Source organism: Erinaceus europaeus, chromosome 20 (genome assembly GCF_950295315.1).
Source record: "Erinaceus europaeus chromosome 20, mEriEur2.1, whole genome shotgun sequence".
NCBI classification, from domain to species: domain Eukaryota; kingdom Metazoa; phylum Chordata; class Mammalia; order Eulipotyphla; family Erinaceidae; genus Erinaceus; species Erinaceus europaeus.
In genome coordinates, this window is record NC_080181.1 from 10,103,501 (window position 1) to 10,116,986 (window position 13,486).

Consider the following 13,486-nt stretch of genomic DNA (forward strand, 5'->3'; position numbering starts at 1 on the left):
ACAGCACCTGTTTCCTCTACAAGTTCAGTCACGTGAAGCCTCATGGTGCTGGCACAGTCTCCTGGCTCCAGTCAGAACTGACACATGCCAGGGTCATTTTAATTGTAATCTGTGGAGTATATCTTGATTATCTCTAGAGTGATCAACATCTTCATTCTTATAATAATGGCTGATTTTCCCCCCTTAGGACTTCTTTCTCATTAATATATTTTATGATACAACAATTTGGAATTGTAATTCAATGTTAATTTCTTAAAACTATCAAAAATCATCCATGGTCTTAAAATAAATTTTAAACTAAGTTATCTCTCAAATATCTATATTATCTAGTAACAAGAAATGTATGAGTATCTAAATTATAACACTGTTTTGGAAGTAGAAGTACTGTTAAATGATGCATCCATATATTTGCAGAATTTTGTTTGCTTTAAATAGTTTTAGTTTATACATTTAAATGTAGGAAACTTATTTCTTCTATTTTTTTGAAGATTAGAAATTTTTGAAGATTAATGTACATCACAGTTCTTGACTATCCTTAATCTGTAGAATTAATTTTAATTCCCATTATGAATTCACATGTGCTAAGAGAACTTGCTTTGGTGAATGAAATGGGAGTGAAAGTGGCACTCACTCCTTCTGTCATTGGTGTGCAAGTCCCAGTCCCACTTTCTGTCTCCATTGATGTCCATCAGTATTCCAGAAATTTGAAGTTTCATCACAAATATTCAGAGATTCTGTGATCTAAGGGAAAAGCATGTACTGTCAGAGGAATGAATGTGCAATTCTCCGTGAGAATTGCTGTTCTCAGTAAAACTAAGTTTGAGGGGGTCAGGTGGTATCACACCTGTTACACATGTTACCATGTTTAAGGACCAAGGTTCAAGGCCCTGCTCCCCACCTGCAGGGGAAAGCTTCACTAGTGGTGAACCAGTGCTGCAGATGTATCTCTGTCTCTCCCTCTCTCTCTCCTCCCCTCTTAATATATTTTCCCTATCAAATTGAATAAATATTTTTAAAAGCTTTGAAAAATAAGTCTGAATTTTAAAAATAGACAGTAGGTGTTATGAAATGTCTGGTGTTAGAATGTCTTGCACTATTATTCTCTGAGCTTCAAGCAAGGTGTCCTCTATGTCTGCATCAAAAGCCTCCCTCAGCTCTGCAATTACAGTGGCTAAGGGACTCTTGAGTATTTCTAGGTAGAGGGAAACACTGCATATCTGAAAGACTCACTCCCTGTAGGCAGATAATGACTAATTGTTTTTTTAAATTATTATTTCTGATTTTTATTAGGGTAGAGAGAAGTTGAGAGAGGACAGGAAGACAGAGAGTGGGAGAGAAAGATAGACACCTGCAGACAGGCTTCATCATTTTTGAAGCATACTACCTGCAGGTGGGGAGTTGGGGCTGGAACCTGGGTCCGGTGTTTGGTAATATGTGTGCTTATCTGGGTGCACTACTGCCCAGACCAGCTGTGACTAATTATTACTTTGTGTGCTGTACAGAAAGAAGTTAGAAGAATAGTTGAGTCTTGGTTGTAGTAAAAAGTGAGAAAGATGAAAACAGGCAATTTTTAAAAATAAATGTTTTTTTTCTGGTTTTAGAACTTTATTGTATTTTTTACAAAATTATACACATTCATTTTTTATTGGAACATACCTCATTTTAATAAACTGCTAGACAGGCTTCCATCAATACATGCCACAAGAGAGAACAGAAAAGCTCGGTGACCTTTTTTAAAATTTCTTTATTGGGAAATTAATGTTTTACGTTTAACAGTAAATACAATAGTTTGTGCATGCATAACATTTCCCAGTTTTCCATATAACAACACAACCCCCACTAGGTCCTCCATCATCCTTTTTGGACCTGTATTCTCCCCACCCTCCTACCCACCCCAGAGTCTTTTACTTTGGTGCAAAATGCAAATACCAGTTCAGGTTCTACTTGTGTTTTTTCTTCTGATCTTGTTTTTCAACCTCTGCCTGAGAGTGAGATCATCCCATATTCATCCTTCTGCTTTTACTTATTTCAATTAACATGAATTTTTCAAGGTCCATCCAAGATTGGCTGAAAATGGTGAAATCAGCATTTTTTATAGTTGAGTAGTATTCCATTGTGAAGATAGACCACAGGTTACTCAGTCACTCTTCTATTGTTGGACACCTGGGTTGCTTCCACGAATTGGCTATTACAAATTGTGCTGCTAAGAACATATGTGTACACAGATCTTTTTGGATGGGTGTATTGGGTTCCTTAGGATATATCCCCAAGGAAGGAATTGCAGGGTCACAGGGTAGGTCCATTTTTAGCCTTCTGAGAATTCTCCAGACTGTTCTCCACAGAGGTTGGGCCAATTGACATTCCCACCAGCAGTGTAGGAGGGTTCCTTTGATCCCACAACCTCTCCAGCATTTGCTGTTGTTACCTTTTCTGATGTATGACATTCTCACAGGAGTGAAGTGGTATCTCATTGTTGTCTTTATTTGCATTTCTCTGACAATCAAAGACTTGGAGCATTTTTCATGTATTTCTCGGCCTTTTGTATCTCTTCTGTGGTGAATATTCTGTCCATGTCCTCTCCCCATTTTTGGATGGGGTTATTTGTTTTCTTGTTGAGTTTGGCAAGGTCTTTATTTATTTTGGTTATTAGCCTCTTGTCTGATGTATGGCATGTAAAGATCTTCTCCCATTCTGTGAGGGGTCTCTTGGTTTGGGTAGTGGTTTCTTTTGCTGTGCAGAAGCTTTAAAATAAATGTTTATACAATAAAGGATCATAAAAACTATTAAGATATGTATAATTCTCTCTGGGCATGTGGTTCAGAAACCACAGATGAACATGTATGTGTGTATCTACTACAAGCTAGCTAACTGACTGTCAAGACAGAAGGTCAGAATTTGAGTTTACCAAGACTGCAACTGCTTCCCTCATTCACTTATTCACCTAGAATTATTGAGAACTCTCACTTGTTTTTGTGTACCTTTGACTGACTTTCATTCATCTATGTCTGAAAATTCAACATTTCAATGTCATAAAAAAGTTTATACCTCCATCATCACTGCCATTTTAGTTTGAATGAAACAGTTGGTGGTGGTATCCTTGAATTTAGCTTTATTCTGCCCATCTTCTGTGTCATCCTAAGTGCTAGATTTCTAACATGCGAAACTAAATGTGACATGTACATTCAGATGTCACTTCACTAAAACAAGGCATGATATCAATCAGTGACTCTGGCGTGATTCATGAATTTTCTTCTGTCTACGCTTCTATGCATGCAGCTTGATTACCTTAACCTAAGTATGGCATGGTCTTCTGGATCTTTATAGGCTTTCTCTTCTTTAAAAAAATTGTGTGTGTGTGTGTGTGTGTGTGTGTGTGTGTGTGTGTGTGTGTGTGTGTGTACACATATGAACATGGGCAGTTTCACTACTGCAGGGTAACTTTTTAAGTCAAATAGAATTTCAGAGAGAGAGAGAGAGAGAAGGACAATAGTTGCAGAACAACTTTCTGCAGTTCCATGGCACTGCTGGGTGGTGCTAAGGTTTGAAACTTGGTGGCATACACATGCTCTACTCTACCCAGTAAGTTATCACTTGTACCCTCCCTGTCTTTTTTCTGATTACCTTTCCTTTAATCTATATTTTTCTTTTTTTTAATTTTTATTTATAAAATGGAAATGCTGACAAAAACAATAGGATAAGAAGGGTACAATTCCACAAAAAACCCACCACCAGAACTCTGTATCCCATCCCCTCCTCTGATAGCTTTCCTATTCTATATTCCTCTGGGAGTATGGACCCATGGTCAGTATAGGGTGCAGAAGGTGGAAGGTCTGGCTTCTGTAATTACTTCTCTGTTGAACATGGGTGTTGGCAGGTGGATCCATACCCCCAGCCTATCTCTGTCTCTCCTAGTGGGGCAGGGCTCTGGGGAATCGGAGCTCCAGGACACATTGGTGGGATTGTCTTCCCAGGGAAGTACAGTTGGCATCCTGCTAGCATCTGGAACCTGGTGACTGAAAGAAGAGTTAAGAAAAAAAAAAAGTCAAACAAATTGTTGACTAATCATGAACCTAAAAGCTGGAATAGTTCAGATGAAGTGTTGGGGGGTTCTGTTTTGTAGACATGAGGCCTATTTTAGTTACATTCCAAAGGGCCCATGACTATACTATTTTTTGTTTGTTTTCAACTTACAGGAGGTTTATCAGGATATAACTAGACCAATCTGTTGAAAGAATCTGTGTATGTCTGACTGCAATTAACAAAGACTTCTCTGCATGGGGGTTTAGAGACATGGGTCACTAGACAGTTCACTATCTTGTGGTACAGCCACCTTACCCATGGATGCAGCATAGGTGATGGTAAAGAAGGGAGCTTAGTGATGGCATAACTACCCTGAAGAAAATCACTTCATTTCTTTCTTTCTTTTTAAAATTTCTTTATTGGGGGATTAATAGTTTACAGCCAACAGTAAAATACAAGTTTGTACATGTGTAACATTTCCCAGTTTTTCACAGAACAATTCAACCCCCACTAGATCTCCTCTACCATCATGTTTCAGGACATGAACCCTCCCCCTACCTCCAGAGAGTTTTAATTGGTATAATACACCAGCTCCAGTCCAAGATCTTCTTTGTGTTTTCTCTTCTGATCATGTTTTTCAACTTCTGCATGAGTGAGGTCATCCAATATTCATCCTCCTCTTTCTGGATTATCTTACTTAACATAGTTCATTCAAGCTCCATCCAAGATGGGGTGAAGAAGATGAATTTACCATTTTTAATAGCTGAGTAGTATCCCATTGTGTATATAGACCACAACTTACTCAGCCACTCATCTGTTGTTGGACACCTGGGTTGCTTCCAGGTTTTGGCTATTACAAATTCTGCTACTATGAACACAAATATACACAAATCTTTTTGGATGGTTGTAGTTGGTTCTTTGGGATATATCCCCGAGAGAGGAATTGCAGGGTCATAGTGTAGGTTCACTTCTAGCCTTCTGTTAGCTTAGTTGTATCGGCTGGACAGAGATTTGAACTAGGAATCATCTTTTTATTTTGCCTCCAGGTTTATTGCTGGGGCTTGGTGCCTGCAATATGAATCCACTGCTCCTAGAGGCTATTTTTTCCCTTTTGTTGCCCTTGTTGTTTATCATTGTTGTTATTATTATTGTTGCTGGATAGTACAGAGAGAAATGGAGAGAGGAGGGGAGGACGGAGAGGGGGAGAGAAAGATAGACACCTGCAGACCTGCTTCATCGCCCATGAAATGACTCCCCTTGCATATGGGGAGCTGGTGCTCGAAACAGGATTCTCTTTTTTTTTTTTTTTCCAAATAATCCTTTATTGAAGCATCTTTCTTTCTTTCTTTTTTTTTTAATTGGGGAATTAATGTTTTACATTCCACAGTAAGTATAGTAGTTTGTACATGCATAACATTCCCCAGTTTCCCATATAACAATACAACCCCCACTAGGTCCTCTGAATCCTTCTTGGACCTGTATTCTCCCTACCCACCCACCCCAGAGTCTTTTACTTTGGTGCGATACGCCAGTTCCATTTCAGGGTCTACTTGTGTTTTCTTTTCTGATCTTGTTTTTTAACTTCTGCCTGAGAGTGAGATCATCCCATATTCATCCATCTGTTTCTGACTTATTTCACTTAACATGAATTTTTCAAGGTCCATCCAAGATCATCTGAAAATGGTGAAGTCACCATTTTTTTATAGCTGAGTAGTATTCCATTGTGTATATATACCACAACTTGCTCGGCCACTCATCTGTTGTTGGACACCTGGGTTGCTTACAGGTTTTGGCTATTACAAATTGTTCTGCCAAGAACATATGTGTACACAGATCATTTTGGATGGATATTTTGGGTTCCTTAGGATATATCCCCAGGATAACAATTGTAGGATCATAGAGTAGGTCCATATCTAGCCTTCTGAGAGTTCTCCAGACTATTCTCCACAGAGGTTGGACCAATTGGCATTCCCACCAGCAGTGTAGGAGGGTTCCTTTGATCCCACACCCTCTCCAGCATTTGCTGTTGTTACCTTTCCTATATGACATTCTCACAGGAGTGAAGTGGTATCTCATTGTTGTCTTTATTTGCATTTCTCTGACAATCAGAGACTTGGAGCATTTTTTCATATGTTTCTCGGCCTTTTGGATCTCTTCTGTGGAGAATATTCTGTCCATGTCCTCTCCCCGCTTTTGGATGGGATTATTTGTTGTCTTGTTGTTGAGCTTGGCAAGCTCTTTATATATGTTGGTTATTAAACTCTTGTCTGATGTATGGCATGTAAAGATTTCCCATTCTTAACGCCGGCCCGTACACTTTGCACCATATGCGCTTATCCCACTGTGCTGCTGCCTGGTCCCCAACTAGGAATCATCTTTAGATGAATTGAAACTGTATCATTTTACTCTTCCTTTATATAGTGAATGAAATTAACTGAAAAATATGCATATGGGGACACTTCAAAATGAATGCCTGATATCAATTAATTAATGGAGATTTCTGAGCCTAGAACAAACTGAGTTTAGTCATTATGTTTGAAAATTGATCATTTTACAAATTGAGTTCAATTTTTTTACATCAGAATTGGGGCTAAGAGAGGTCTTACCTTGAGGAAGTAGTGTGACTATTAAATGAGGTTATTAATTTAAAATGCTGCACACTGATATTTCATAAACATTTTAAAAAATGAAATTCATCAAAATCTGTATAGCATTGTCATTATTGATCATTTTGTTATTGGTATTATTACTAAAAGTGTAACTGTGATTCATTTAAACAAGAATATTTTATTCTTTATATGTCTCTACAGACAAATAATCCAGTAGAGATTAGATGAAATAGTCAGGCAAGAGATCAGACCTAGCACATCGGTGATTTAGGAGAGTGACAGAATTTTCAAAATATGAAACATGAATTTAATATATCACTAATATGAGTAAAGAAATAGTTTTCTAATATAACATTATGGTAATGGATTTTATTCATATCTACTTTCTACCACTGAGAATTTTCCTAAGAGCAATTTTGACATCTGTGTTCCGGAGACTGTAGATGAGGGGGTTCAGCAAGGGCACAACAGTGGTGTAAAACACAGAGGACACTTTCCCTTGGCCCATGGTGTTCACAGATGATGGTTGAAGGTACATGAAGGCCAAGGAGCCAAAGAAAAGAGCAACAGCTGAGATGTGGGAGCTGCAGGTGCTGAAGGCTTTGGGCCTGCCTTCAGTGGAGCTGATGCGGAGGATGCTGGAGAGGATAAATATGTAAGAACCAAGGATAATTAATGAAGGAAACAGAAGGTTAATTGTACTCAAGAGTAAAATGAATACCTCATTTATGTAGGTGCTAGAGCAGGAAAGCTCCAGAACTGGAATTACATCACAGAAATAATGGTTAATCACATTGGTCTTACAGAAATGAAGTCTCAGTATTAAGCCTGTATGGATTGTAGACCCAGTGATGCCCCAGATATACACTGCCACTGAGAGCAGGGCACAGACGTGAGGAGACATGATGACATTGTAAAGCAGGGGCTGGCAAATGGCGATGTATCGGTCATAGGCCATGACAGCCAACATGTAACACTCTGCTATAGCCAAAACAATGAAGCAGTAGAGCTGAGTCATGCACTCAGGGTAGGAGGTGATGTTCTTGTCTGCCACAAAGCTCACCAGCATCTTGGGGATGATGACAGTGGACTGGCAGAGATCAATGAGGGACAGGCTGCAGAGGAAATAGTACATGGGTGTGTGCAGGTGGGAGCTGAGGCCGATGAGTGTGACCATGCCCAGGTTGCCCAGCGCCGTGAGCAGGTAGATGGCCAGGAAGAGGAGGAAGAGGGGCAGCTGGAGCTCTGGCTGCTGTGTCAGCCCAGCCAGGAGGAACTCACTCACCGTGGACTCGTTCCCAGGAGCCATTTTTCTCTGGATGTTTCTGAAGAAAGAGAAGGAAATCACAGTTGTCAAAAGTTTTCATGATTATTCACAACTTAGTAGCAAAGTATATGTACTAATTGATGGCTCCTGTATTTTGATCTGTATTATGACCATTTAACTCTGTGTCAATCTGTATAATATGTAGTCTCAATCAGGTTTTCCGTCTCCTTTTCAAATATAATTAATAAGTGTTTTATATAAAGATGCTCCAAATCATTAAATATGTGACCCACCTGCAGGGGGGTCTCTTCACAGGCAGTGAAGCAGGTCTGCAGGTGTCTCTCTTTCTCTCCCTTTCTCTGTCTTCCCCTCCTCTCTCAATTTCTCTCTGTCCTATCCAACAACAGCAGCATTGGCAACAATAACAACAACAAAGGCAACAATAAGGGCAACAAAATGGAAAAAATGACCTTCAGGAATAGTGGATGCTTACTGCAGGCATGAAGCCCCAGGGATAACCCTGAAGGCCAAAAAAAAGTAAGTCTAATTAAATGAAGCACACAAGTCCCTGCAATCCTGTTCTTTTACCCTAGAGACAACCCAGTCTCTGTAGGGAGACTCAGACAGTTTCTGCTCTGTTACTTTCAAAGGCTATCCCCATGGTTCTGGTTATTCACACCTACTGTATCCAGGCTATCAGCTTTGGACAACATCTGACCATCCTATGATAGTATTTACTCAAGTTCTTTTTTTTTAATTTAATTAATTTTTTTGAGAGAGATGCAGAGAGAGATGCAGAGAGAGAGAGAGAGAGAGAGAGAGAGACCTTTACTCAAGTTCTTTAAGCCATTACCACATCCTCTTTCTTCATTCTTATAGTTTGTGGGCTTTTTAAAAAAATTTCTTTCTTACTAACTTCTGTAACTAAATTAAAACATATTTTCAAAACTTTTTGACATTTCTCTCAAATTCAGCTCCTTTGAAGACATTCTTACTGCAGTTTATTTTTCCTAACGCTAAAATAGTACACCAGAAAATGGAAAAAAATATTCTAAAGCAAATAAAGCTATTACAACTACCAATATGATTCTGATGATTTCCCATACTTGGGAACTATTGGACTAAGAAACAGTCTTTCTGTTAGTGAGGTGTTGTGCTACTGGTAGAGACTCTTTTTTTTTTTTTTTTGCTTCTGGGCTTACCTCTAGGCTTGGTGCTGGCACAACAAAGCCATTGCTTCTGACAACTATTTTTTTCCCCATTTTATTGGATAGGACTGAAGAAATTGGAAGAGGAGGAAGAGACAGAGAGGAGAAAGAAAGGTAGACACCTGTAGACCTGATTCACATCTAGTGAGGCAGACCCCCCTGCAGGTGAAGAGCTGGGGCTTGACGTGGATCCTCGTGCAGCTCCTTGTATTTATATGCACTTAACAGAGTGAGCCACCGCCCGGTCCCCTCTGGTAGAGAGCTTAAGAATTTATTTTTTCTTTCTTTGATTTTATCTTCTCTTCATGTGTCTTCTTCCTATTTCGCCATGTTTCTTCCCAGACAGCCAATATGATGCTGACCTATTTTCAGTCACTTTGGAACTGGAATTTTTCAAATTGCTTTGAAGATCTACCATTTTGCCATTCCCTAGATGAGACACAGAAATGTTTCATTCAGGAGACCATAGAGATAGCTCGCCTTGCTGGTATATGACTTGGTCATCCTGAAGCCAAGATTAAAGCTCTGGATTCACATGTGAATGCCACACTTGTGGAACATCCAGTACTGTGGTGTCTCTCCCCTTTTCCTTCTCTCCTTGCCTTTCGGTCTGAATGAAAACAGTCTTGGAGCAGTGGAATCATGTAGGCATAAAGCCTGATTTTGTAAAAAAAAAAAAAATATATATATATATATATATATATATATGCTTATATATGCACACATATATTTATATATCAGTTCAAGTTCAAACATACGTTTTTAACTATGTCTGTTCTATCTTTTTGTTTGTTTGGTTGGTTTTTGCCTCCAGGGTCGTCACTGGGACTCTGAATCCCCTGCTCCTGGAGGCTATTTTTCCCCTTGTTATTTATCGTTGTTGTTGTTATTTATCGCTGTTGTTGTTATTGTTATTGTTGCCACTGATGTTGTTGGAAAGGACAGAGAGAAACCGAGGAGGACAAGACAAAGAGGGGGAAAGACAGACACCTGCAGACCTGCTTCACCACTTGGGAAGCGACCCCCTACTGGTAGGAAACCGAGGGCTTGAACTGGCATCCTTACACTGGTCCATGCAGGTCCTTACAATGGTCCTTGCACTTTGCACCATGTGCACTTAACCTGCTGCACTACTGCCCGGCTCCCATGTTTGTTCTATTTTACATGAAACAATAGTCTTCCTAACTTATTTTATCTCCTTTTCTGCCAAATATGTTTTCTTTTCAAATATCACTTAAAATTAAAGGTGTCATGGAAATATTTGTTAATTCCTTGTAAATAATTTTTTTTCTTGCCATATGCTTAGAAAGATGGCATTTCTAAATAGAATGTTTTTAGACTTGAGCATCACTGTCAGCGAGCCATCTCCGACAGTGTTCTTAGAGAAGCCATGTAGCTAGCACACATGTAGCACATCACTGGAAGTTAAACAATGATAAGGAGACATTGTTGCATGAATGCCCAAGGTGAGTAATTCCAGAAATGAACACACTCACCTTTCTCCTTCCTGGAGAAATCTTGTTTGTAACTCACTCCACTTGCCTCAGAACAACATGGCATTAGCATTGGTGGAAGCAGCTTACATTGTCCCAGGAGCTGGAGGACAGGCACTGCCCTGTGTCACAGCCACATCTCAGGCTTGTCAACACAGCAGGTCAGCACCTCTAGTCTCACAGGGTCAGTCTGTGTTCCTCCTACCTCAGGGCAGCAGAACCCCACCATTCACTGCCCCCATCTCCTGATTATTGTGTCAGAAGGTTTGCCTTTGACTTATGAATGCCAGGCACCACTCAGTCTGGAAACAAGTACTCACCAAGGATTTCTGTTTCTCAGGGGAAAAGCTCCTGAGAAAAGAATTAATTACATCTGAGATGTCTCCTGCTGCCTACCTTTTCCTCCAGTGGAATTCTTGTCAGTTGTGGATTTATCAATCCCTGATAAAGATCTTTAAACAATCATAACCTGAGGATATGGACTTATTGTTATTTGAGAGAGGTGTTGGAGATAGAACCCAGGGCCTTATCATGCGGGATATATGCTTTACCTCTGACCCATCTCTCCGGCCTCCAGGTCCTGGTCTTGCAGTTTTGAGACTCTGCATGTGTTAGGAACCCCTAGTCAGGACCATTGAGTCCCACTCCCCAGGCTAAACAGTAGGTTTGAGAAGATCAGTCCTTTTACTTTCAATAGGATTAGAAACACAAACGTAATGAAATAGATCTTTATTTTGCAAAATACATTTAAGTGTTTTTAATGATAGATAATACTGTTACTTGATTCAGAAGTTAAAATTGTATATTATTGGCTATTAAGAGTTACAGGGTAATAATTAGAATATAACAATATTTCCTACTGTAAAGCTTCATGAATAGTAAATATTTCTTCTTACTTGTATATTTAAAGAATATGTTTTATTGGGAGTCAGGTGGTAGCACAGGAGGTTAGATGCATGTGGCACAAAGCACAAGGACCAGCTTAAAGATGCTGGTTTGAGCCCCCGGCTCCCCATCTGCAGAGGAGTCATTTCACAGGTGGTGAAGCAGGTCTGCAGGTGTCTAACTTTCTCTCTCCCTCTCTGTCTTCCCCTCCTCTCTCCATTTCTCTCTGTCCTATCTAACGACGACATCAATAACAACAACAATAATAACTACAACAACAATTTAAAAAGGGGCAACAAAAGGGAAAATAAATAAATATATTAAAAAGTTTTTTAAAAAGAATGTTTTATTGTTATACATCATTGCTCCCAATTCTTTCCTTTTCCTTAACATATTTCCACTTAATTTTCCAAAGCTTGAATACATGGATGCAGCCTTAGATTGTGGTTTGATTCTAGATAAACAGGATTCACATCAGGAAAGCTCTTATAAATTGTGATAAAATGTCTTAAGTTCACTTCCACTTAAAGAAGTTTATTGTTGAATTATGTTAATGTTTCTCACTAGTGCACAGTTAAAGTCATCAAAGGGAAATTTTAAAAATCTTATTATCTGTGCTATACCCCCATCTGGTTTTTAGAAGTTAGATCAAATAGCAATATTTTAGAAATATTTATTTCAAAATATTTAAATTGAACATTGTTGTGCATAGAAACACTCTGGGGATCTTAGTTGCAGAATCTGAGTTAGTGAATTTCAGTATGCCTTGCTTGTGATCACACGTTGTTAACACACTCTGGGAATTTGTCCAAGCCATCAGTATATGGACAGCTGTAGCAAAGGAGTTTGCAAATGGTCTTTTTTATTTTTGCATTTATTTTCATTTATTTATTTTTATTATTATTACTTTTTTTTTTTTTTACCAGAGCACAGTTCAGCTCTGGCTTATGGTGGTGCAGGGGATTGAACCTGGGACTTTGCATGTTTTTAAATTTCTTTCACCATAATTTTTTAGATTCAAGAGGGTTCTCCTATGCACATTCGTCTGATAACACTGCTGGATTTTAGAATGTCAGTGGGTAGACACTATGTTTTCTAGAAGGCCTCCTTGCAGTGAATTGACTTGACTGTGAGTGTGCCAAGTGAGAGAGGTGAGGAGACTGCATGCATTGTCAACAGAATGGGAAGGGTATAAATGGCAGCTACTAAGAGGCCCTAAGTAGGCATCAATTCACTTTCTGTTCTGTCACGGTTCATTTACTAAGTGGGAAAGAAATGCGCATGTGCATGTATGTACATAGGGGAGGGAAGGGGAGGGGCTAGTAGTGGTGCACCTGGTTGAGTATACACGGGAGGGGAAAGATGAACAGAGCTAGATCAGGGCAGAGAGAAATACAATGAATTCAATTTACTGAAACTCATATGACCCAACTGCTTTTCTGTAAACTCCTTCTTCAAGTTACTGTGTCAGACCTTGACAGCTGAAGTATCATCTTTCATTTTATTTAGATATACAGTCAAAAGCTTGCTTTGTCCCCATGCTTTTCTCTACCTTCACCTCAGTGCTATTCAGTCATGCACCTTTTCAAGCAACTCTTGGAGGTCTCCTTTTCTAGCGCCACTATTTCTAACATAGGGTAATTTGTTTAGAACAAAATGGCTGCTCACAGTCTCCTGGAATTCATCCCTGTTTGCACCATCTTCTACATCAACTCAAGAGTGTTATTTTAGCATCTGAAATAAAACATCACCTCTTCTCTGCTTAAAACATTCATAACTCTTTTTTTTTAACAGGGAAAAAAATCTTTATTTATAACACCAGGCGGGGGCCAGATTTGCCCACAGTCTGTAGCTGCTGATGGCCATCTTAGCCCTTGCTCTGTTTACCTCAGCAGAGTGTGTGCTTAGAAGCACAGACAGGGCCTGAGTAAGAATCATGGCTCCACTGTCTCTGTAGGTGCCTCCCTGTCCTCCTCTGTAGGGTGGCTCCAGCTTCAGGATAAC

The 13,486-nt window shown here is 39.4% G+C and overlaps 1 protein-coding gene across 1 annotated transcript; it reads right to left on the reverse strand.

The window, feature by feature from the left end:
• Positions 1 to 442: 442 nt before the first annotated feature.
• On the reverse strand, positions 443 to 7,944 carry LOC103111426 (putative olfactory receptor 8G3). Its single transcript, XM_060179835.1, has 2 exons — positions 7,023 to 7,944; positions 443 to 474 (listed from the first exon to the last, which is right to left on the reverse strand). Exons 1-2 carry the CDS (start codon positions 7,936 to 7,938, stop codon positions 443 to 445), a joined length of 948 nt encoding a protein of 315 aa, XP_060035818.1. The 5' UTR covers positions 7,939 to 7,944.
• Positions 7,945 to 13,486: the final 5,542 nt, after the last annotated feature.

What these genes read in the sequence shown, in the direction of transcription:
- LOC103111426 (XM_060179835.1), bottom strand. Translation starts at nt 7,938, where the DNA reads ATGGCTCCTGGGAACGAGTCCACGGTGAGTGAGTTCCTCCTGGCTGGG. An exon ending in TGCTCTTAGGAAAATTCTCA is followed by an intron (nt 475 to 7,022) that starts GTGGTAGAAAGT and finishes TCAAAAAAATAG; the next exon opens with AAGAAATAAGTTTCCTACAT.